The 25291-nt window shown below is 52.2% G+C and overlaps 1 protein-coding gene across 9 annotated transcripts; it reads right to left on the bottom strand.

Annotated features, from left to right (window-relative positions):
• Positions 1-176: 176 nt before the first annotated feature.
• On the bottom strand, positions 177-22386 carry LOC129209636 (ADAMTS-like protein 2). 9 transcript variants are annotated; one of them, XM_054834357.1, is made up of 18 exons: positions 22141-22386; positions 15322-15459; positions 13138-13213; positions 12540-12642; positions 11463-11608; positions 10605-10728; positions 9258-9338; positions 8642-8817; positions 8047-8362; positions 6908-7328; positions 5964-6070; positions 5648-5777; positions 5096-5309; positions 4319-4474; positions 3505-3675; positions 1646-1822; positions 826-970; positions 177-705 (listed from the first exon to the last, which is right to left on the bottom strand). In XM_054834357.1, the coding sequence occupies exons 1-18, from the start codon at positions 22320-22322 to the stop codon at positions 587-589; spliced, it is 2982 nt and encodes a 993-aa protein (XP_054690332.1). In that variant the 5' UTR covers positions 22323-22386; the 3' UTR covers positions 177-586. The 9 variants fall into 9 exon arrangements, with proteins under 9 accessions (XP_054690332.1, XP_054690329.1, XP_054690330.1 ...); XM_054834354.1 differs by having other exon boundaries at positions 5648-5774; positions 7936-8362; XM_054834355.1 differs by having other exon boundaries at positions 177-702; positions 7936-8362.
• Between the last annotated feature and the right edge of the window lie 2905 nt (positions 22387-25291).

Here is a 25291-nt window from a genome sequence, read left to right on the forward strand (position 1 = left end):
GTTCTTTGGCAGGCAACACAAAATGGGGTTTATCTGGTGCTGCCTGGAAGCTGTACTGGTACAAGGATTTTTCCTGCTCACCCCTCCTGCTCCTGCTTTCCCTCCTCTTGTGTCCCTCTTCCTCCCTTGCCTCTAGGTACGTGCATCCCAAGACCACAGTTTTACAGTTTAGCTCTTTATTGTGACACAGAATTTTTCAGTGTGTTTTGGAAACTGCCCTTGTAGTAGAAAAATCTGCAGGGCAGACCAGAGAGACGGCTGCCGTCATCTGTGCCCTGCTGCGGGCTGACCTCTGCGCCCCACCGCCTCCAACTAGAGCTCATCAGAGATGACAACAGCAGGGACAGGCTTTCCCAACTCACTTCTCAGTAGCTTTCTAGGAGCTGATGGTTTGTCTTGTGTAAAATCCTCTTGGTGGAGAGGGAACGGTGATGACAAAGTCCTAGGAAGCCTTCCTCGCTGAGCAGGCTGGTCTACAGGGACAGGCCCCACAGCCAAGCCAAGTGGGTTGGCTTCAAGTGGTAAAGTCTGGCTCGAGGGGGGCTCTTGCCCCTGAACTTGGAAGGGAAGTACGGCCTGGCAGCAGTCAGGGTGACTTGAGCCGACACGACCGGCAGCACGCCTTCCTGTAGTACCAGTGAGAGCACAGCTTCACCTTCAGCACCAGCACGCAGTTGGCCGTCGCTTTGTCTTCACAGTCTTCTTCTGGGGAAGCAGGAGCATCCATAGAAGGGGTTAAAAAGGAAATGTGCTTCCCCAGCAGAGAGCTGGACAGAGCAAAGGGCTCCCAAGGGCTCCTCGCCCTCCCTGCCTGGCCAGACTTACCTGGTGCCTCTGTGGGGCATGGCTGGAGTTGGCACATCTGCCTGGCTTCTGGTTTGGAAGTGGGGTCACAGCCCTGAGCCAGCGCTTCCCCCTGGTAACACTTCACCTCACGCAGTCGCACACCAGCACCACACGTCTTGCTGCACTGTCGGGATCGAGAGAGCAGAAAGAGATCACGAGAGACGTTCTTTTCTTTTTCTATAGTTCCCAAGTTCTTTCTTCTAGTGAGGCCTCCCGGTCCCTGCTTTGGAGACTGTTCTTGAGGAGGTTTGGGTCAAATCCCACAGTGATCTCAAACTTACGCTCCCCTTGTTTTGCTGAAGGAGAGCTTCCCTGAGCCAGGCTTGGGGCAGAGCAAAGGAGGAGTCTGCTTTCACCTCTTTAATGCAACCCAGAATTGTTTTTGCTTTGAGTGTTTATGCTGTGACAGAAGATGGAGAAAACGGCTGCTGCGAGCCAGGCCCAGCTTCCCCTGTCCTCCCATGCCCTAAAAGCTCACCAGTTCAAATCAAGGGAAAGCAGGGAAAGACAGAACATTGACTCCTGGCAGAGGAGGAGATGCAGCTGTATTGCCTGCAGTGCAGTGCACGCTCTTGCTTGAAGCAATAATCCACATGCTCTTAAGATTTTTTTCCAGCTTGCGTGTGCCAGTTCCTCCACCTGCTGCCTGGTCTGCAGAAGAGCAGAGCTCATGGTCCCATCCAGACCCAACGCAGCCCTCGGCAGAACAGGCTGCTAGAAACCCTCAGCGCAGGTCATGCTCCGCCAGCCTGGGTTAATGAGGTCTCCTCTCCCCCTTCTCCACCACCCTGAGCCCTACCTGAGACCAGGAGGTAGTGAACCACGTAGAACATGGCCTCTTGAAACAGGCAGCTTGCTCCTCAGGTTTCTGAGAGGCCTCACAGCGCTTCTCGGGATACTCCCTGTACACACCATTCTCCAGGCCCGCGCACAAGACAGCCCGGGTCTTCATCCCTCGCCCGCAGCTAGCATCACACTGGGAAAGAGAACGTAACAGCCAGGTAACAAATGATGTTCGTCAGCTGTAGAACTTCAGGTTGCAGGTTAGATGGCATCCAGCTCAGAAGGTGCTTGATGCATGTGCTGACACCAGTCTAACGGAGGCAGTGCTGCCCAGGTCACAGCAGCAACGGGTGTCTGCAAAGGAGCTGAATTTCTTAGGGAGCGAGGACAGGAGCTGGGAATTAGTGTTTAGCCAGCACTGGGGATGGCAAATTCACCTTGGCTGGCCTCAAGAGCAGCTACTACAAGGGACCTGGAGCAGCCAAGGTAAGACTACAAGAGGCTGTTTCTGTCTTATTTTATGTGTATCTGTTCTCAAAAACCACATAGTGTATTCACATAGCAACCTACATCTCTGAGTACTGACAAGCTTCGTGTGGGCCCAAGGGGACCAAACTGGTGCACTGCAGGTGCTTTGCATGGACAAGTACTGCTGAACCCAAAGCTACACAGGCTTAGCTGGGAGCTCGATTTCCGACTCTAGCTCAGCTCTGCTCCCTGATGCCCATGGAGGCAGTTGCCAGTTTGAGATTTCACTGTTTTGTGCCCACCTTCACCACGGCAGGGCCAGCACAGCTGGCTTTGCATCAGCCCTTAGTCATCCCACAAAGTCAGAGCTGATCGGCCGAGAGAACACGGCAAAGAAGCTGGCACACGTGAAGATGGGGAGCTCAGCTGGTTTTTCCAAGGTCAGGTGAGTTTAATAGCCTGGACGCAGCTGAAAAACTGCACTGCAGCATTGTTTGTGACCCACACCCCAGGCCAGAGTGGGACAGGGTTACAGGACTGCTGTAGGTTTAACCAGTTTGTGCTTGTTACCAGTGCTGGAGGGAGACTCAGCTGAATGCAGTCAACAGCTTTAAAGGGAAGCAAAAGGAGAACAGAGGTTTAGCTACGGTTGGAAGGGAGAGGGCTTGGCTGCTTCTCTGGTTTCCTAGAAATCATCTTCCTTACTGCCTTGTGAATCCCTATTTTGCTAAAGACTTTGAAGACAAAGCCCAAACCCCACAACTGACTCGACATGTTCCTTCTGGGTGCTCTGGGATTTGGACCAGCTTGTAACAGGAATCCCAGAGTCCCTAGGCTTTCACCAACAGAGGGGGAGTACGTAGACTGGCAGAGACCGATTGCTTGGTAGAACGGGGCGCCTGGACCATGCTTGCTGGACAACGAGTCCTGAGGCAAGTACACGGGCATGGCCTGGATGTGACTTCCAGGGCAGGGATCTGGGCTGTGATTCAAGTTTATCTCTGGCTATTATTTAATGAGAGATTAAGCTGGTTTTGTTGGGGCTTTCTCTTTAGTAGTGGGACCAAAATCTTGGGGGGGCTGAGTGCAGGTTTTGGACAAACAGCTCTGCTGAGGTGTCAGCTGGGAGCCAGAGGTGGGAGAGGATGGTTTCTTTAGCACATTGCTGCCCTCCAACGGAGGTCCATGGGAAGGCAGCAAATGCCACAAACTTTGAGGTGGTCTTTAGGGTATGGTGGGGTATTTATTGCTCCTTCCCTCTCTCTGGAAGGAGCTAGGATGAGGGTACAGCTCCTAAGTTGGAGGTTGCACCATACAACCTTACTCTGCCAAGGGAGCCAGACTCTCACCTTCTCCTGTGGGATATGGGATGGGAAGGAGAGCTGAGGACACAGGGCTGGGTTTTACCTGGTCCCACTCCTGCTCCACCCAGTGTGCAGGGCAGTTCTTGTCTCCACATGGATGGACAGCCAGGGGCTTGGTGGCTGGGTCACACTGCGAGTCAGAGATCACCTTCCCCTCCAGGTTGCGACAGGCGATGAAGCGGCTCATGCGTCCCTCACCACACGAACCTGAGCACTTGGAGGAATAAAGGGCATTTAGACACAGCAGGAAGGTGAAGGTGTCACTGGGACTGTGGCACTGAATCCCAAGGGCCTTTAAAGGTACATCTGGTCTAGGGCTTCCATTCTGCAGGTGCTGTGAGCTTCCCAGATTATTGAGTGGAGCTCACCTCACAGCTAATCGAGATGTAGCATAATCAGGGAGTGTAGTGACAGGACAAGGGGGAATGGGTTTAAGCTGAAGGAGGGTCGATTTAGATTAGATGTCAGAAAGAAATTCTTTACTGTTACAGTGGTGAGGCACTGGCACAGGTTGCCCAGAGAGGCTGTGGATGCCCCATCCCTGGAAGTGTTTAAGGCCAGGTTGGATGAGGCTTTGGGCAACGTGGTCTAGTGGAGGGTATCCCTGCCCGTGGCAGGGGGGTTGGAACTAGGTGACCTTTAAGGTCCCTTCCAACCCAAACCATTCTATGGTTCTATGATTCTATGATATGTACAGCATGGAGAGGCAAAAATACAGATTATTCTAGTTTCTTTAGCTTAGCAGGTGCCAGAAGAAAGCCAAAAGAGAGCAGTAGCACGACTGCCCACCTACTCCTTCCCGCCAGCCCTGCAGCCCCGGCATCAGGTGCAAGGAGAAGCAGATGCTCCAGGCTCACCGGGCCCCAATCCGAAGCAGTCCAGCGGCGGTCACAGGGCGGTCCTGTGCACACCTTCTCGCTGCTGGGCTTCCGCAACTCGTCGCAGAGGGGTGCTTCCACCGAGCAGCGCACCTCCCGCTTCATCGTCCCCTGCGTGCCACATCGGGCCGAACACTGCAATGGCCATGGAGAGTCAGCCCCGGGGCTTGGAAGCAGAGAACAAGGGGGACAAGCAAAGACGGGGAGGCAGCTATGCCTCCTCCTGTTTCCCTCCTGCTTCACTAGAGAAGAGGGGAAGGGCTCCAGCAAGGACAGAGAAAGGTGGGTCTGTCTCTGCTGCTTAATTACTTTGGGTCCTAATGCTCCAAGATGCTGGGGCCTGGACTGCCATTCAAAGTCACTGGGCAGCTCTGCTGTCCCAGTCCCAAGCAGGCTGTGGGAAGTCAATCAAAGGGATGTCAATTGGGTTTTGGCTCCTCTATGCCTCCATGCTGTTTTCCCATCTGCCCTTAATTAAATCCTTGGGAAGAGGGAGGCAAAGCTTCCTGCTGACAGGGCTTTCATTTGGTCAACATCCTGCTTGAGAAGTGACCTTAGAAAAAATGTTTTGCAATGTCCTTTGTTTGCTGGGCAGTGCCAGAACAGGGGAGCGGTGGGGAGAGGCAGTCCTTGTTTCCCCGGGATGCAGTTGGCCAGGGGACGCCTCAGCCCCCAACATTAGCCAGCCCCCTTCCTCTAGGCCCCAGCCCAGCCCTGGCCGCTTACCTCTGGGAGCAAAGCTCCCCCACTGCCTACCTCGGACCACTCGGAGAGCTCCCACTGGGGCCCACAGGCCTTGTTCTTGCAGGCTTTCCTCTCCATGGGCCTGGCCAGCCCAGCTGACTCACAGAGGTCATCATAAACGGAGCTGTCAAAGCCTGGAGCCAACATCTTCCAGCAGCGCACGGTGCGGTACTGATAGCCCTCACCACAGGTTCTGGAGCATTCACTCCACCGGCTGGTCTCCCACCTCCACGAGCAGGCCCCAGGAGAGAAAGCACAAAGGAAAACCCAGGTAAGGGGGACGAGGGATATGGGGGGGGCTGGGGAGTGCCTGCGTGCCTGGGGCTCCCTCACCCAGGAGCTGCTGCTATCAACCTGCTCGGCATGTATGTATGTGTTAAGGCGATGCTGGTCTCGAAAGCCAGCTTTGCCCTTAGCAGGCAGTTTAGACAGGAAACTCCTTCCCTCTTTTTGCTTACGAGGGCTTAGTTGTTTAAGCCCAGAAATGGCTGTATACTTCGAGCAGAAAATGATCCTTATAAAGATATGCCGTCCCCGTGGACAGCAGATGTCATTTCCACTCACCTAGGCTGGCAATCTCTCCCCGCGCAAAATTCGTGAGTAGGTTCTGGTCGGGTTAGGGCATCGCAGTACGTTTCATCCACTTCCACTCCGTCATACCGGACACACATCGCATAGGAGGTGCTGATACCTGCTGGGCAATCGAGACCCTCTCTTGGTCAGGCTCCGTCAGAACCAAAAGCCTCCTCCCACCATCATTAAATTACCAGAGTGCTCACTGCATCTGAAACTCTACCTGCCATTTTAAAAAATACCAGTATTCTCTCCATCAACAGCCAAAAAGGACCTCAAATGATCAGTCACTTGAAGCCAAACCTACCTGAAGTGCACGTGGAGCTGCAGGGGGCATACGCTGAGACTTTCCACCGATACATGTCAGCCAAGCTGATGTCATCATGGCCCAGGGGGCTCACATCAAACTCATTGCTGTGGAAAAAAGGAGGTGGTGTGAGCTGAAAATGAAAAATTTCTGCAAACATAAAGTATAGTGAAATTCCTCCTCACTGTCTTTGAAGATGGGAAGAAACCCAGTGTTTCTGCTCTCCATCTCCCCACCTTGGGCAAGATGGACCACTGATGAACAGAGAGTGTAAAGCCTTGATCCACCTCCTGAATTCAACTAGCAAGGCTGTGGATAGCTGTGGGATCAACATCCCTCTGAGAGGAGGCATCGTTCATAGTGAGACCTGTCCAAATTATAGCCTTTTGACCATGCGGGTGCCCTCGGCCTAGGTTCGTACTATCACCTTGAAAGGTACGGCGTTAGGCTGGAAAGGAGAGCTCGAGCAAGGTCCCTCTTATAATGTGAAAGTTCACATGTGGCTTGCCAGAAATGTTTAAAAGTTGGCCCTCTGTTTCCTGCCAAATGTTTATTGAGGTTACAGAGGCATGTGTGCCCAGAAGAATGGGACAGAAGAGGCATGATGTGCTTGCTGGTCAATGTGTGTACGTGACGTGCTGTAGACTCCTGGCCTTCTTTACAATTGTATTAGCGTTGGCCTCCCAGGTCCTTCAGAACCAATTTAATTGGATCCCTTAGAGGTGGGAAGGGGGGCAAAATACATTCTGGGAGCTCTGTGTCAAGCCAGTTGTGCCAATCAGTCTTTGGAGGACACACCATTGGTCAAGCACCTACAGCAGCTGCATGGACAGACACTGGAGAATGGTGACATCAAGGACAGCAGTAAGACTACCAGAGGACTGGCTTGACCCTCCCTCCCCAGCTAACCATGCTCCTGTTTTGCCCAGGAAATCAAGTGCCACCTTTCAGTGCCAGGGGCTTGCAGAGGCTCTGCCTGGCTGATGTCCGCAGTTGTGCTGGCACCTAGCAGAGTGCTCTCCACAGATGCCATCATGCTGTAGTTGGCTGCTTCCCCATGACTCCCAGCAAATGCCTCCACCTTCAAGTCCTCCAGTGAGTTCTTACGGGCCGGCGCTTTGTGGAGGCCCTGCAGCCACCGGGCAGCCGTCTCGGTCCATAGTCCTGCTGTGGAGTTCCTCGGGGCCAGCCTTGCTGCCAGGTGCTGCAGCTCCCTACAGAAGGCAGTGTTGTGCGGGTCTCGGTGACACAGTCGCCTGAAGAGACGAAGCCTGGAGGATGCCATGCGGCTGTTCTCCGAGAGCTCCGATCGCCTCATGCTGTAGGGTACAGCCGTGCTGATGGAAATTTGGTTGAACCTGAGAGCTGGAAGAAAAATACAGGGATGCTTTAATTATACTGGATGAGTTGTACTTCAGCATGTGGTATTTAACAAGACAAAAAACATTGAGTATTTTGCCTCAAAAATCACAAATTGCCACCACGGTACACCAACAGGCCTTAATTGCCCTGACCAACCTTACACAAGCTCTCTGCCCATGGCTCAGGAGCTCCATTTAAGCTCAGGCCTGGGCCTTCAGTCCAACGCTGCAGGTGTATTTGTCCCTGAACTGCTGTTTGGCTTTCCCAGCTTGACCTCAGATTTCACTTGTCACCAAGTTTTCACCTGCTGATGCCTAGAGGGTTGCAAGGACCTGTTGCTGTCCCTGCCCTGCTTGCCAAGTTTGGGTGCCGTGGGACTGCCCTGCCTGAGAGGGCACTGCCAGATCCGTATCATGGCCACTCTCTCCCAGCTCCCCTTCCCTACAGAGCTACTGGCTCTTGCTGCTCCCTGACAGTCTCCACCTCAATATTAATCATCGTTCCCTCCTGCCTGCTCTGCTGGTAAAACCACCTTAGATTTCAAGAAGACCAGCATGAGATGTCTGCTTTCAATGAGTAAAATGGGAGAAGGAAAAACAAAGCAACCAACCCAACTCTGTTTCTCCACCAATTGCTGCTGCTTTCTCCTCCTCTTCCTCTCCTGCTGTGTTTGCATGGTAGACCTGTCTTATCTGGAAGTCATACTTCTCCTTCTCTTCACCTTGTTCCCAGCCCCAGTCCTGAGTCTGTGTGGTGGAGTTGGTCTGGAAGAAGTGCGGATGACCAAAGCCTAAATCTTCATGCCCTTCTCTTAGAGGAAGCTGTTCACTGGTGTCATCTGGTGATAAGGAGAGCCACGTGGCATTGAAGTCCTGGGCAGCTCTGGAGTTGGCTGGAATGGGATGGTTCTGGCTGGGCTCTGGGAGGTGTTGATAGAGAGGTCTGTCTACTGCAGGGGCTGCAGTCTGGAGAGGTGGTGTCCGTGGTACGGTGTAGTCATAAGTTATGTGTGGCATTTTCCCATTGAAGTTATAGTACTGGAGGCAATGGGGAAAGAAGGCAAAACTCTTTTTTATTTTAAGGACGTGTATTTCCCAGAGACGACTTCTAGCCACATCCATTTTGTGATGGATGTTAAGAGAAGACAGCATCCTCATAAACTGAAGAGGAAACCCCCTCCCAAGACAATATCTGGCTTCCTCAGCCACCCACACACTCAAGTTTGGCTTGGGAACCAGGTTAATCTTCCCTTTACTGACAGAGGCTCACAATTTTGGGACAGGCAAGGCAGGAAAGCCTAAAACTAGCTCACATACCATGGCGTTCAGAGACTGGTTAGTGGGCCCATGAGCTATGATATACTCCAGCCCATCTGAGCTCAGGCTCGAGGGCCGCCGGTACTTGAAGATCGTGCCAGCTACCCTGAAGTTCTGGGGGTTATCAATGATGGAGTTGCCGTTGAAGAAGAAATGCCCGGATTCATCCGCGAGTGCTTTAAAGAGAGAGAAAAGGGACAAATAAAATACTTTGTGCAGAGCATCGGGGCTGCACGGGCACTGAGGAGAGCAAACAGCTCATGACCAAGAACAGCCTGGTAGAAAAAGAACTGCAGGCTCCAGCATTCATGTTCCACATGAGGTCAGATCAGCAGCGTTCAATGCCTGCTGCTTTAATTTCCCTCTCCAACAAGAGCACAAACGTCTTCACAGCAGGGAGTGCCCATAGTGAGCTTGGTTTCCCAATGTGCCTCCTGCCCCTGACTGCTAGAGCTGTGATAGCCTTGGTTTATGGAGAGATGAAGAGCCCCTGGAGGAAATGCTCACAGATAGTTCTTCCGCATCATGGATGGGAGTGAACAGAGCCCTCCGACCTCCTCACACCTCACTGGCAGCTGAACTGGGATCTCCACATCCATCTGGTCCCGCTGCTTACCTAGGATGTTTTCTGTTTTCCTGCGCTCGATGATGAGGATGTCCGTGGCACCGGCAGGAATGTTGGTGATGAACACGTAACCTGAGGAACGGGAACAGAACAGAGGGTGAGGAAACCCCAAGGAGAGAATACAAAGGTCTAGGGAGGAAAAGCAGCTCGTGGGACAAGTGTGTATGTAGGAGGGCAGCGCTGCCCTTCAGGGGCAGGATGCTAAGGATGTAAATGGATGTTGCAACAGTTTGTGAGCTCTAATCCCAGTTCCCCTGTGAATACCATTACAGATAACCATTACAGGTCTCTCGGGCTCAATCTGAGCACTGCGCGGTTTGGAGTCAGGAAGGAACTGCACAAGTATAACAGTCTGGCTTTAGGTGTGTGGATCAATGTGCTCCCACGCTTTTTCTGGCAAGAGCACAGAAAAAGTGTACTAGTGATCAGGGCTGATGCTGAACAGAGGGTGGAAAAGACCATAGGTCCCCTCAGGTCCTGACTCAACAGAATCTGTCTCAGGAGTAGCATAAAAATTGACCTTTAAAGGGAGAGGAAATAAGGCAGCTCTTAAATTATGCGGTTTGGCAGACAGTCTTTCCTGCTAGAAATGGAGGTCTTGTCCATTCTGTAAGATTTTATGAGGACTGGAACAGGAGGCCAAACTGTATCTGTACTGCTAGAGGGGTTAGCGCTGTTACCCCTGCTCTGGAAAGGGACTTAGTGCTTTTCTAGTCTAGTGTCTGTAGAGAGCGAGGCAGACTAGTGAAACAACTATGTGAAATGATGTTCCAAAGCATCCTCAAACCACAGTTAATTAATTGCTAATGAGCATACCACAGTCTATTCCTTCCGTGGGTGGAGGAATGGGCCATGAGGTTGCAAGGGATGAATCTCAACCCAGTTTCAGAGGGACTGTCCCTCGGCTGTGCCAACCATAGGACTGGGGAAAACAGGAGACAAACAGGCTGAAAGAAACACCATTGACCCTCATCATAGGAGCTTAAGTTTCAAATGAATGCGTAGCACAAATAAAAGAAGATTCATTGATCTCTTCACATTATCTGAGGTGGGTAAGGTGCCAAAATCAATAGGAACAAATAGATCCCCAGCTGCTTCCTATTGTAAAGAGGTGAAGGGAAACCTTACCAGCCTAATATACAGCACATCAAACCAATCTCTTCTGATGATTAAGTGAAAAAGGACAAAATACAGGCATTCAAGCAGGAGTGGCACTCTTCAGCTCTTTCCACCAAGCAGCTGGGAAACTCCTACCCGCATTCAAGCCAGTCACCCTTCATGCCAGCTGGTGGTAAGAAGTAGCAGGTGAAGTCTCTGGACTGTGGTAGCAGGGAGTACCTATCTGTGAGATTGCCTTTCGGAAGCTGCCCGAGACACGGTGGCAAGTGCTGCCGTCCCCTCCACACACCCTGCATCTGTCCATCGTCCGGGGTGAGTACAGGCTCCCATCGCACCCAACTGGCTGCAAAGAATAAAACAAGAGAGGGTTTCCTGCAGCCACCTTATCTTCACAGGTCAGGGTCTTTTCAAGGAAATGCTAGTGCGCTCTTTTGGTGAGGTTTTTGGAGGGGACGTAGGGTAGCTTGGAGTGGAGTAATGAATTAATCCAACAGCAGCAGGCATTCGCCTGTGTAACCTGTCACAACCTATCTATATCGTGCCCCTGAACCTGAGGCAGGGACTCGTGCGTGTAGGTGAATGGAGTTAAGACTTGGGTAAGCTGTTGCGGTTCCTTCTGTCTCTGCATTTAGGTCAGTTCTCCTCACTGATATAGCAATGTACAACATTACTCTCCAGAAGATGCTGCATCAAAGGCAGTCCTGCCTGAGGTGCTAAGGTACCTCTTTGTAACACTACCTACAACCACCCTTCATCCTTGCTGTATGAGAGAAAAAAATCAAATGGAAGATTTTTTTTTTAAATTGCGTTATTATATAAACAAACTTGCAATTCTAGTCTTCTCTGTGCTGGGAGGAAAGTGCTGTCACTCAGTGAGAACATGTCGATGTATACAACTCCCTTTGTGTGAACCTCTCTGCTCTCTTCTAGCCCACAGACATTCAAGAGTGAATGTGATTACTCCACGCCAGGCCCCAGCTTCAATTCCCTGCTGGGACTCCTGGCCTTGTGATGACCAGGAGGTCCAGCCATGTGCTCACACTTTCAATTCTGTCCTACTTCTTCCCAGAGCCTCACCTCACACTTCCCATTGATGCAGACCCCTTGATAGGTCCTGTCCTTGCAGGAGGTACCATCCTGTGCTCGGGCCATCAGCTGCCTCTCTCCGCTCCGGGTGGTGCATTGGAGGTCACACGGCTTGTTGGAGATACTGGTGTAGTCATCTGAAGGGACAGAAACAGAAAGTCACCAGGCAGATCAAGGTGCTCAGAGATGGGCAGCGAGGAAGGGGACTTTCCTCTTATCCATACTGATGGTTTTTATGTTCTTGCTTCTTGAGATGAGACCCCAAGGCTACAAATTTTGCAGTAGTAAAGGGGCCATGCCTAGTGGAAATGCTTCTTCCTGGCGCACCCTCTTCCTTGCCATACCCTCTCCCCTTTGCTGTGTCATCCCCTGTGCCAGACATGGGAATCTGCATCAGCAGACCCCAGGCCACACATAAATCAAGCAAGACTTGTAAGAGGGGTACTGACTGTGTGGGGCTGTGGCCAGCTACACCCCATTCAGCTGAGCAACTGAAGCTAGAGGTGCAGATGTTCTATGTCCCCTCAGCAGCTAATGGAAAGAGAAAAACAGGAGGGTCCAGAAAGAGGGTAATATCTTAGGTAAGCTCAGTCTGGGCCTCAGGGGACAACTGGCAAGCCACATGAAGCGATCTGTCTCGCCTGTGCAGGAAACATATGGGCATCCTGTTCAGAACAACCCGCCACCAACCCAGTGGGAAGCATGCTGGGTGAAAGAGGCAGCCAAAATGGTAGAAGGCACAAAGAGCGTGAACACCCACTCTGCCAAGATGACTGCTGGTTAGCCAAGACAACTCAGAGAAGCCTGTGTCCTGTCTGCCCACCAGTGCTTGCTGATGTAGGATCCAAAACAGGAGCAATGTGGTGAGAGAGGAGGCCTGGCTGGGTGGAGCGGTTCTGTGAAGAGACAGGGAACGATTTCTCCAAAGCAGGGAGCATAGGGAAGCACTTCCAGACCAGCCAGGAGCATCCATCCCTTGTCCCCTGGGACCTTCCCCTTCTCCTATGTGAGAAGATCCTGTGGGTGTTTTCTCACCCTGATCCTTTGTGTGAAACTGTGAAAACCCACCTGGATAGAGCGGCATCCAGTGATAGTAGCGCTTCCCAAAGGCTTTGGCATTGAAACTGGAGCACTGCTGCTGTTTGAAGCTTGCTGTGTTGGCTGGGCAGGGCTATGGAGGGAATAAATGCGATCAAAAGCTCCCTATGTCACAGCCACGGTTGTAACAGCTGCTTGTCCCTGCTGCATCCTTGGAGGATGAAAATGTCCTGTCCACCCTGGAAGGAACCAGTACTGGACCCTGAGGTGTCATAATACAGGCAGAAAGGCCAGGGCCCCGCAGACAGCTCTGTTTATCAGTCTTGCAAAAATTACGTCCAGCGAAGGGAAAAGCATACTGGAAGAAAATTGTCCCTCCCACCACCCCACAACAAATATGTTTTTATATCCTTTTCCCACACCTCTCAGTCCCAGAGAGTAGAGCCCATCTCCCACGTCTTCAAAGGCACACCAGCAACCACTCCAGGAGTGGATTGTACCACTTGTCTGCACTCCTCTGATGGACTGGTCGCACCCTGAGTGTTGGTGCTCTTGCAGCTCCAAGTGTGACCCCAAAAGCCCAACATTCCCCCACTGAGGACAAATCAGTATTGGAAGTGGTTCTCACCTGCTGCTGGCACAGTTCGTAGTACTTGGCTTGACCAACACACATGGTGCTGTTTGTTCCCTGGGGCATCTGGAGCCTGCAAAGCAGAAAGAAAATGAGCTGGAGGTCTGTCAAGTACTAAGGTATTGAGGATGACAGAGAAGTCAGGCCTGACTTAATGGGTAGAAGCAAGGCAGGCATTTTATCAGAGCAAAGCTTTCTGGATCTAGACTAGCTAACATCTCCTCTGAAACACATTTTCAGTGCTTTTAGACTGTGATTTTAGTCTACTCTTGTTTTGGGGCAGGTTGAGCAGACAGGGAGCAACTGCAGTATCACCACCACTGTGTCCCTTCACCTCTGAGCTCTAAAAGGGTTGTGTGACAAAAGGACAACAGACCGTGATGATCCATCACTCCCACAGAAGCACCCAGGATTTGCAGTGACCAGGGGAGTTGATTCCAGGATTCACTATGCGGTAGGCAGAGAGATGGCATCTCTCACGGGGACAGGCCACCTTAAAAGATTAGCAGAAAAGGCTTGGTGCAGATGATAGCCTAAAACCACAAGAATTTCTCAACACTTGACGCCTTATCCGTGGCTAGCTGGAGTTAGCATGCACTGTGTACTGAAGAACCCCATAGGCATGTTCAAGCTGGACTGGCTAGAGGTACTGCAGCTATCCCTCCAGAGCAATGCTTTATATGATGTAGGCAGAGCCTAAATTTGCACCAAAAGGCTTAAAAACTGCCATCCCTTTCAGCTGAAGCAGAGGCTGCTAGGAGACTCAAGCAGAAGTTGTTTCGTGGGCGTACCTGTCTCACACTTAAGCTGTTCTCCTTGAAGCTGCAGAAACCTTTTGGCTGGCTTTTATGCTGGGCTTTTTTTTTTGCTTTTTTTTTTTTTAAATTCAGACTTGAAGCCTAGAATAAAATGCCACAGCAAAGCCCTCCCCTCCCCAGCTGTGGAGTCAAGGATAGAGCAGATGCCAAATGGAGAGAAAAAAATATCTCTCTTGGCAGCAGGCAAACGGCAGAAGGGCTGCTCTGGCTGCGTGGGGTGTGGGACAGCCCCAGGCTCCCTCCCACCCTCTGTTTCCCACTGCTCTCCCGTGATGGCCACGGTGTGCTGGGGAGGAGAAGCAGCGCCAGGGACACTGGCAAGCCTGGTTAGTGGGGAGGCCACGTCCAGATGGAAGGCACTGGAGCACATCTGGACCCTTGCCGTGCTGCCAGCCAGGTCACGTAAAAGAAGTTTTCTGCTGCAGGAAGGAGAGTGAAGGCAGGGGGATGGGGGGGAGCCCTAACTTGAGCTTTCTCCACTCAAGAGTGCATTCACGCAGAAGGGAAAGGGGCCAAGTGTGGGGCAGGCAGCCCCCACGGCTTGCTGTGCTGCAGGATGCTGGCTCTCATTAACATCTCAGGAGCCTGGAGCAGCAGTGAGGTGCCCGAGGAGGGCTTGGTGGCAAGGTGATGCAGAGGGGACGGTGGGAGTTCAGGCAGCTGAAGCTCCCCAGCTGAAGTTCCCCAGCTCTCCCCACTCCAACAAACCCTGTCCAACTGATACTAGGACTGCAGCAGATGTAGGGGACAAATGTGGCTGTAGGGGACAAATGGAGATACTGTCAGGTGACAGCCAGATAAATGACAGAGGGAAAAAGACTTGCAAGCTCTGCAGGGAATAAAAAGGGGAAATTGCTGAGACGTGGCTGAGCTGGCTGCTGCCAGGAGTAAATCAAGTCCCCATAAGGTGTCTGGGAAATGTACCCACATCCTCAGCACAGGAACTAGCTACAAATCAGGGTTCAGCTGGTCAGAGCAGCCACAGTAAGCTAGGGTATGTGAAAGAGAGGGAAAGAGGAACTGAGCTAGACTTCTCCAGTCCACAACCCCATCATCTTCAAGTCTCCCACAGACCCCAAGAAGGGACCAACCCCTTGCTCCCCATCGGATGAGCCAGGCCGAGTGAGTGACATGTTCAGGGCACCAGTCACCTGCCCCACTGCGGCATGCTTCTCCCCACTACTGCCTGCTCACTGCCTACCCCATGGGTGGCAGCCACCTTCCTTTCTGAGAGGCCACAGAAGAGGGAACAGCCGACCCCGCAAACCCAGGAGGTTTGGCCCCAAAATGCAGGTCGGGGGCACCCCATCTCCCCTCTGCCACTTGAGACCTGGCCAAGGGCTCAGGCTGGGACACAACTCACCTCTGTCTTAAGCAGTGTCTCTCCCGGGACATCACGCCTCCTCCACAGGACCGGGAGCAGGTAGACCAGGAGCTCCACTCTCCCCACCACTTGGTGACTTCTTCATCCCAGGGGCCAGCTCCATCTGCTGCCTCACTACTGTCCTGACAGAAACAGAGCATGGTTAGCTGGAGAACCTGGCTCCTCACCACCCCGGCCAGAGAAGGGCCTTCCAAAGGCAGCTCTCCCAGGCACCGTGTCACCTGGATGCTTTCTAAATGGGCAGCACTGGGACAACCGTGGCAGGATCAGGCCCCTACGGGGCCACATCAGACTCACATGTCTCAAAATTCAAATTTCCCTCCAAGACCAAGTTATGCATGGGAACAAGGATGCCTCTGGGATCTCATGACATGATGCAGAGACGGGCTGTTGGGCTGGACATGTGTGACGGTAATGCCAGCTGCAGCCTGACCCCACAGTGTTGCTCCCAGCCCGGGTCAGATAGAACAGCAGATCACATCTCATGCTGCCTGCCTGGGTCTGACGTGTAGCTGGGAGAGCAGGAGAAAAGCTGTGGTGCTTGGCCGTGCAGAGGCCAGCCTGCAGGGAATCTGGGGGTACACATCTGTCAATCGCTGGAGCTGTATTTTAATGGATAGACTTCTCTTTGTGACCAGATCAGCTCAGATCCAAGCTCCTCACCCTCCAACCCTCACAAAAGTAATTTTCAAGAGTGCTTCAGAACCAGGCTCTCCTACAATTGCTGTCATCCCCTCTCCCCATCCACCCCACTGTGCTCAGAAGAGGATTGCTCCCTCTCCCAACATGCCTTGCTGGGGCTGAGCCTTTAAATTTGGCAAACCTGAGCTCTTCTGGCCCCAATGTGGTTGTTGCAGCAGGCTGCTGTTGGCTGTGCCTCCGCAATTCCCAGCAGGTAAGAGATCCTGTGTTTTGCCTGGTTTTTTTTCCCTTACAGTGTTTTCCTGCGTAGTGTCTGATGGCCTAAAAGCTCCCAGGGACTTTGGCAAACTAGCCTGTGCAAGAACTAATTTTCTGTTTATTGAAATACAGCTGCGAGTGGTGTTAAATGCAGCAACCAGTTTAACATGCGACAGTGATGGGAAGGGATTTATCCAGCTGAAAATGCTGACACTGTTTCAGTATTAGTAGAAGAAAATGAATAATTTGCGGGGGTGTGAAGTCTGCTATGTTAAAGTAAGGGCTCAGGGAAGTTGTATCAATCCTGCTATTACCAAAACTTACTCGTTTGTGGCAGTGGCTGATAGTCCTGTTGTGAAAAACCGGTCTGCAAAGCGTAATTGATGGATGTGTAAAAAACTCAGCAGGGTTTGCTCACCACTAAACATTCTCTGGTCACTATTTTGGTTGACTGTTTCTTGGCTTTATGCTCTTTCATGGAGTAATAAAGCCAAAGTGTTCTTCATCTTGTAGTGTAATTCCTGCCTGAGAACTTCTTGTTGCCACAGTGTCTGCCAACAGAACATCCTCCGGGCAGAGGAGATGCAGCTGGTTTTATGCAAATATGCAAATGATTTTAAGTTGTAACTTAGCGTGGTCGAAATGCACATAGTGCCTCATCTTGGTGACAGCCAGAGCATGTTGACAGTAACCTACTCTGTGTTACCTGATGCTTTACTCTCTAGTGATTACAATAGTTGATTTAGAAAAGAATACAACAGAACTTTTTGCTGTACTTAGGTGTGCTGGCTGGAATTGACTTGCCTGACAGGGACCACATGTTGTGGCCAACAGCTGAGTTGCTCAAGAGAAAAGCGAAATTTAAAAGAAACAGACATGTTGTCAAAAATATCTTTTTTTTTCTCTCCTTCCAAATTATTATCTCAACCTATTTCCTATGAGAATTTTTGTCTGACTGTATATTTTCAGACTGTAAATGGAAATGCTGACTATGTAGCTTCCACATTTACAAAGGAAAGAAACCGAAGGTCTCTTATTGTAAGGTATTTTCAGCTAAAATCTTTCCCTGACCCCTTCTATGCTTCTCTGTGATAAGCATCTCAAGGCCTGTGGAGGAAGAGCTCTTCACAGCTGTCAAGGAGAATGCCAATGATTTATCTGGTATCTGTGTGGAGAGCTCAGCTCAATATAGCTTTTCCCATAGCTGAGGTAATAATCAAAGCTGGTGTCTTACCACTTCACTGAGTGGTTACATGAGGTGCATGGACTGCCTGGATGGAAAGCACGTGGGCCAAAAGCTGCAATATTTACGTAGCTTTTCCCCAGATGGCAATAAAAATCTGTGTAGCTGTAAACCTGCAAGATAGTCCTGCTCCAGAGATCTTACAATCCAAATAGGTGAGATGGGGCAGAAGGGAAACGGGCAAAGGGAAGTGAAATAGCCTGTTCTACTCACCTACCCCTGGATATGGAAAAAACTTTGTTCTATCTGGAGTGGTGGAAAGCTGCAGGCTCCTTTTCAGGGTTACCGCTCTTGGGTGTTTTGCCTGGATGCAAGGAGACTTGGCATGTGGTAGCAGAGCTGAGGCTTGGGGAAGATCAGCATCTCTGCCTTTGTGCGCCTCTCTTCCAGTTAGACTAGGATATGTTTCTCTCTGTGTTGTGACATTCAGGAATGACAGGAGCCCAAATGAAGATTTACTGAAGGATGCTAGTCAAAGAGACTTTTTTTTTTTTTTCATAAAATGTGTTCCCCTACATCCATAAGCCGTGTTCCTGCTTCCTCTCTGCACTAGAGGAATCAATCGCTTTTTAAGTAGATTGATTTGGTTCTCAGGTTTTCCATGACCAAGCTCCCTTGCCAGTCCTTGCCTAGGAGCATTTATTTTCTTGTGTAAGCAAGGACAATGCTGAGCTGTCCCCTTGGCCAGTGAGACTGCATCTGAGTCCTAGGCCTGGTGACATGGAGGGGGGACTTCAGGTACTTAGCGCTGGGGCAGCTGGTTCCAATCTGTGCTGAATTTATTATACTGTCAGAAATAAATCTGCATTAACCATGACACACAAATGGTTCTTGGTTTTAATTAGAGATACTTGCATTTTCCAAATTTCCAGATAATAAATTAAGGACTGTGGGACAGACTCCAGATTAGATTAGCTCCTAGCTTTAGTTTCCCAAGCCCGTCAGCAAATCCCAAGAGTTACCTTCCGGCCGAGTGAATTGCCCCCCGCATCCTCCTGGCAGAAGGAGAAATCAAAGGGGCTTTACAACAACTCTTTTGCACTCTCCTGGTTATAGGAGATGCTGGAGCTGCTCTAATTTGCACTCTGCTGCAGAACCACAGAAACAGAGCAGGCTAGAAACACCGGAGCAGGAGATGCACATAGGTTCAGTCTTTATAAGGCTGGCTTTGCCTGGGCTTGGGTGAGGGCTCTGCCTAAGGGAGGTAAGAGGGTCAGGTACAATTCCTTAGGTGATGAGGAATATAAGGCCTAGAATTTACATACATCCGTAGAAAATATAGACCATATTCCAGTTCAGCCAGGTGCTCTCCGCAAGAATTTCCCCTGAGGCGTCTGTGGCTTGGCACGGGGTGATTATACAGCTGCAGTTCTTCCTCTCTGAGGCTAACAGAGTTATTTCTGTGCCTCTGCACCAGAGGCCATGCGACTGAGCAGGTGAGGGTTGCCCTCCTGTCCCCTTGTTGGGGGGGACCAGAGCTCTGAACCCCAATCTGCAGGGAACTTTTCCAGGATAAAATATCTGTCTCCAGACTTGCCAGTATCAATGACAGAAACATCAGTCTCTAAGCCAGCATCACTGAAAGCCTTTTCTTGTCTAACTGAAGACCCAGCAGCTGTTTCCCTCCCCCCTGCCAAACAAAGGCTGCCACAAACAAAATGCTTCAGCCCTGCAAAGAAGGGTGGGCCTGGACTGACATCCTATCGGATTTCCAGGCAGTCTTTCTGAAGAGCTGAGAGGGATAAAGTAAACTCTCCACTGACTCTCTGTCATGCTCTGGATCAGCTCCGAGCTACACTGTGTTTCCCAGAAACCTGGGAATAACTGCAATTACCGTGTCGGTGGCCCAACCTCCCGTGTTGCTTATTGTTGTGCCTAATCTCGAGATTCATTAGAGCCTGGGTCCTGGAAAAAAGCTGTCTGGGAAGAGAGACCACAAACATGCCTGTCTAGTTTTCTTAATAGAGGAGCTTGTGGAAGGAAGGCCCTCGTTGCAGCCTGGTATGCCTTAAGGGCTGGCCCACCACTGAAGGGCACAGTAGCTGTTGTAAACTGTTCTGCTCAACCCTGTCTGAGTTTCTAAGACTACTAGAAGCTGAAAATGAAAAAAAGTCTTCACAGACCTTTTCTAAGCCATTAACTGCATGTCCTCTACCAAAAAATTTCCACGATCCCTTTACTTAAGGGTTTCTCTCTACAGCAAACCACGCTACTTACTGAAATACTAAGTAGGTTCAGATGTCCTAATGCCTGGGACGGACGTCAGATTATTATCTGGAAACGAATGACCACATTCAGCTCCCTGGGTTTGGGTTCCCCGTGTCATTCTCTGACTAAAGCTGTGGTGAAAGACTCTACCACAGCCCTGAAAAAAAAACAATAGCATTTGCAATTATGCCCTGATGTTTTACAAAAGAATTGGCATTTGTGTAAAGCTATTTCTCATCCTGTCATTGTTTTATCCTATTTGGGTAGGCTAGTTTGTATGAGACATTCAATGTTGGAATCAGAGACAAAACCGATTTTTTCCTTAGAAAAGTTGAAACAAGATATTTGAGTTTTCCATGAGGGGAAGGTATCCTGAGGTAAAATGAGCAATGCAGGATAATTTTTGTGGGATCAGGAAGAACACTAACCTGGGGAAAAATGGTAGCTTGCTAAAGATGTGATGTTGCAGCAGATAAGTAACAGAAATCTGGACATATAATGAGGTGCAGATGAGAAGCAAATTAGAAAACCGGTGAACAGAAGCCAGTGGAGAACTATCAAGTACTGTTCATAATCCTGCCGTGACTGAAAGTTCACAGGCAAGCGCTGCACGTCATTACAACGTACTTGATCCAAGTCAGTGAGGTCATTCCCTTCAAGTGGGATAACGCGCTTACTCTGGGGCAAGCTGGAAGAAAGGATAGAAATCTGTGAAGGGGAACAAGGGAGTAACAGGTAGCGTGCATGAGAAGCATCTCTATCGTTAGGTTTTTTGGAGGCATTGAATGCAGTTAGCCCCACATAGGGAGGAATTTGCTTACCCTATCTACAGATTGAGGCTTTCTGACACTTTTTGTATAGTCACATAGTATAGGAAAAACTGGGCAGCAAGAAGAATCGCAGGTTAATCCCCTAATGACCATTTTGTGCGCTGTCTTGCACCAGAGACACCAATCAACGCTATCAACCGCATCTGCCAGGCAAACTCATACCACACAATCCTTGATCCGAGAACCCTGCAGGGATCTCCTGCAGTAAAGGAGTCCTCGGGGCAACAGTGCGGGGGTGTGTTTGTAGCCCTCCTCCCAGCCCTGACGCCCTCCTCTTAGGTGCTGTACAAACGCAGCTGCTAGGCGCAGGGAGGACCACAAGCAGCCAAGGCTTGTGTACACGTGTTGATGCAGGAGTCCATCTAGGTCAGTCCTAAATGAAGGATTTCGTATCTGTTTAACTTCACCCAGCTTGCTCTACCTGAAGCTTCTCTCTGACTTATCCCAACCGTTAAGGGATAAACAGAACAGGCAGCAGATGTGTGTGAAGGTAAAAACAAAGTGGAAATGAGACACTTAAGCTTTAAAATGAAGATAACCCCAGAACAGGAGACACTGCTGCTCCTCAAACCTGGGTTATCCACAGTAAAGCTGCGGTGTCTGGTCTTCTCTGTGTTTAACATAGCTCATGTGAGATTGCTTCACCCCAGCCATGGAGTCTGGGGGTGCAAAACACAACCCAGAACCCTCTTCCTTTAGCAGAGTGGAAACCCTTTAGCAGCAAAGAAATCTAGTCAGGTTCCCCTTGGGGAAACGGAGCGCCAAGCCACAATGCACACAGTGACCCGTGAAGGCGAGGGCACAGCCGGCGCCCTGCGAAGCTGGGATTTCTGCCTCCACTGCCGCAATGATGGGTGCAATTCTCCCAGGCCGGGCCTGGGGAAGGAGAAGGGGACTGGCAGAGGGGTTTCGGTGCTGCTGTGAAACAAGTGCCACGAGGAGGGCCAGCCTGAGGGGGTCCTTTGTGGAGGACAGCAGAGATGAGGGGAGCGTGGGGCTAAAATACACCCCACGGTTAGCGGAGAAAGCAGCTGCCTGGGGTGGCGGGAGGGAGCGGGAAGAGGAAAATCTGTTTGTTTTCAGCCCTAAACTGGAGTCAACCCTCTGGTAGGGATGAGCGTGGGAGGCAGCCTCGGGCGAACCCCCAACAGGGAAAGGCCCTGCTCCCCCGCGGTCCTTCTGGTGATGCTGGGAAGGCTCCATAGACGTCCTCACCCCCACCCCTCCCGGCCTTTTGTTAGTGCCAGGCCTCTGGGGAGCGGGCAAAGCGTCCGGTCCTCGGGGTAAATGTGGGGGAGACAGGACAGAACCCCCTTCTCAGGCACCTCAAGCCTGAGGGAGGGCGGCGGGGGAGACCCCCAAGTCCGAGCTGTCCCCTGCAGGAACCAGAGACCTGCGGGGAAGGGCGAGAGACCGCCGCTCCCCTGAAGCGACCGCCCGCTCCCCAGGGCGGGCCGGGCCACCCTGCCCCGCGCAGGCCCGGGACGGCCGGGAACGGCCCCGCCAGCTCGGAGCGCCCCTCCTGGCCCCGGCCCCGCCGCGGCTCCCTGAGGGGAGGGAGAGAAGGAGGGAAGGAGGGGAGGCTCCGCCGCCGCGGGCCCACCCGCCGCCGCTTACCTTAGCGCCGAGGGGGGCGGCGGCGGCGGCACTGAGGAGGAGGAGGAGGAGGAGGCGGAGGCGGCGGGGAGCGGCGGCCATGCCGCGCTGCTGCTGCTGTTGCAGCCGCCGCGGAGGAGGCGGCGAGGCGGCCCACCAGCGGCCGGAGCAGGAGCAGCCGCCGCCGGAGCGCGGCCCGGCATGGCTGAGGGAGTTAATGACTTTACAACCTGCCGGGTGGCGGGCGGCGACCCGCGGCGCGGCCGCTCGGCGGGGGATGGGGATGGGATGGGGGGGCCGGGTGGGGGGGGCCGGGCGCTCCTCAGGCCCCGCCGCCCCGGGGCTCGGCCCCGCGTCCCGCCTGCGAGCTGTGGGGCAGGGGCGGGCAGCCTGAGCCTGCCCCCTCGTACCGCCCTGCCTGCGGCCGGTCCCAGCGCCCGGCCCTGCCTGAATTTCTCGCATCGCTTTTTGCAGCTGCCTTAGTAACCCCCCGCGGCGGCGTGACACAGCGAGCGGGTCCCCGCTGAGCCACCCGCGGGCTCAGACACCCGGGCTGCCCCCCTGCAAAGCCCTGGCTCCCAAGCGAAGCTCTCCTTTGGTTTCCTCCTGCACAAAACCCATTTGCTACCCCGTTCATCTTTCCTGCATCCCTTTGGGTGGCCCTGGAGCGCTCCGTGCTGGGAAGGAAACATCTCCCACGACATGGAGAGCTGCTCTTGCTGGCCGAGCGGATGAATCATGCCGGCATGGTGAGCGAGCCTGATGAGCGGGTCCTTACTAAGAGAAGACTTAGTTGCCCGGAGGCCCTGGTTCTCAGCCGTGGTTTGTTAAGTCACATACCAAAGCCCAGCTTAAGTCCCACGTGAAAGTTGCTCTCCACCACCTCAGTTCGTGCATCCTGTCTTTATGCAGTAACTGCAAAAAGCGCACCGCAAAATGAGACCCCTTGAACCTACTCACAGCAGTCTGCTCTCTGCTTGAGGCCTTCTCAGAAGATGCAGTGGCACCTCAGAAGCCCCCATGAAGCTCTCTGAGACCTTCCGGGCTTAAAGAAATCTCTTGATCCCTGTCTCCAGGTGCTGCTTGCAGGCTGGCACCCTGAGATAGCGAACCGTGCAACTTAAGAGGAATTAATTTGCTCGCTGGTACCTTCCCCCCTCCCTTCTGGACACCCCCCCCCCTCCATGCTGTGCTGGTGATCAGAAGGCAGCTCCTGGCAAAATGCTGCGAGTCTCTGTGCCCGCACACCTCAGCCCTGCCCGGAGCCGACGGACAGAGGCTGTGCAAAAATGGCATCAGGTGTCCCCAGCCTGGGGCGGGTGTCTGGGAAGCAGCGGTTTCTGCCTGCCAGATGTGCTGTAATTAGTGTGGGAAGGTGATCCGAGACCTCCGCACCTCTCCCCCATCAAGGGTTTCAGCCTGAAGGTGGAGGGAGGGGAGAGGAATGATGGGGGGTGTCAGCAGGGGGGAGCGCCTGGGGGCTCCTGATCAAAGCTGTTTGCTAGCAGGCAGGGGAAAGGGGAGGAGGGGGGCGACAGATAACATGCTTGTGCCATGAGCTGCCTTCTACAAAGGCAGAGGGGGGGAAAAAAAGCTTCAGAGTCAATTTTTGGCTTTTCCTGCCCTGCTGCAGCCCTGTGTAATGTTCCTCTGGAGCCAGCTCCTGCCCTGCAGATAAGCAAGGCCGAGGCTGCGCCTAAGAAGAACAGGGGGGCTGGCTCCAGCTGAGCGAGGGAGTCTGTAGCAGTGCTGGTCCCACGGGAGTTTCAGCGCGTCTGATCCTCTTCAGCCCGTCTCAAACCCAGCGTCTGAGCAGGAGCCCTGGGAAGCAGAAGCAGGCTGTTGAGCGCCGCTCAGCGCAGAGACGCTTTGGGGAGGGGGAGCCGCGTGGGATCTGCGCTAAGGGAGCGTGACGGGGCAAATCCAGGTGGCTGGCGAGGGTTCTCCCCTCCAGGGCCCCTCTGTGGCCCCTTTCTCCTGACCTTTCTTGCTAGTCCTGCTCTCATCCCGCATGCACGACTCCTGAGACTCTTCTGCTCACGGGGGTGATGTGAGTGCGGTGTGGAAGGCAGCACGACAATGTTAAAATGCTGCCTGCCATTCCACATCCTGAGTTTAAGCAGTGTGGTTGTTTTCCTGAGGTTCAGAGGAGATTTTGAATACTGTGGGAGCAAGGGTGTGGGAGATAAAGGTTCCCTCATACTCTTGACCCCCCCCCCCCCAGGTAACCAATGTTGGAAAGGTTCGAACTGATCAATACATTTAAAACCTTGCTAATAAAACCATCACCAGCCACCACAAACAGCTTCCGGTCTTGTAATTGTTTGTAATCTGCCTCTCCCAATTTGTTGGTTTGTTGGGGGTTTTTTTTCTACTGTCTTTATTTAGACCATAAAGTTGCCACTTTCTAACTGGGCCAACTGGTTCTGTTGTGGTGTGTATTACGTGCGTGAGCAGGCTGAGCTCTGCACGTGCAGCGGCCCTTTGTGGTTTTGCATTCAGTTCTACCATTACAAGGGGCTTTCCCCCACTTGCTTCCGAGTTTCGCGTGCCCCGTTAAAAGAAAGTAATCTGTATTACCACCAGGGAATGTTTAAAAGATTCACAAAGGTTGAGGATCTCCTTTTTATTAGCAGACAAGACCAGGACCGTGTGGTTTCATCCTAGCAGTCTCTCCATAACCAGAATTGGGGCCAGCCGACGTGTTTCGTTGTAGGTACCAGCCACATCCGGACGCGTGGGCTGCTTAGGGGGACTGATCCGCCCTCATCCCTTGCCCTCTGGAAGTTGCCTAGGATTTCAACCTCTTGGTTCATTGAACTGGGCTTCATCAGCCAGCTGTTTCTCCAAAAAGCTTCCGGACATAGTCAGGAGGGGAATCAAAACATTTTGCCTCTGGCAAGGAGGACCGGTGTTTGTGGCTACTGTTGCAGCAGGTCTTGCAGGGCTGGAGCAGACCATCCTCTAACAGGACCTGAAGGGTTTTATTCTGCTCACAACTCGCAGATGTCACAGATGGCAGCCGTCTTCCTGTGGGCAAAGTCCTGAGATCACAATTACAGAGGCTGAGAGTTTAGAAAAATGCATGTGGGAGACTGGCCTGGAGCGTAAAGGTCTTTGGACGCCTCTTTATTTCTGTGTGTGTTTTCCTCCCATGGACCAAGCTGCTGGA

The sequence above is a fragment of the Grus americana genome, chromosome 8 (assembly GCF_028858705.1).
Source record: "Grus americana isolate bGruAme1 chromosome 8, bGruAme1.mat, whole genome shotgun sequence".
Taxonomy (NCBI): Eukaryota; Metazoa; Chordata; class Aves; order Gruiformes; family Gruidae; genus Grus; species Grus americana.

Coding starts and splice junctions, on each gene's coding strand:
- LOC129209636 (XM_054834353.1), bottom strand. CDS start 22,322: ATGCCGGGCCGCGCTCCGGCGGCGGCTGCTCCTGCTCCGGCCGCTGGT. Junction 13,214..15,321: donor AGACACTGCTTAAGACAGAG/GTGAGTTGTGTC, acceptor TCTGCTTTGCAG/GCTCCAGATGCCCCAGGGAA. Junction 5,778..5,963: donor CAGCTCCACGTGCACTTCAG/GTAGGTTTGGCT, acceptor TCGATTGCCCAG/CAGGTATCAGCACCTCCTAT.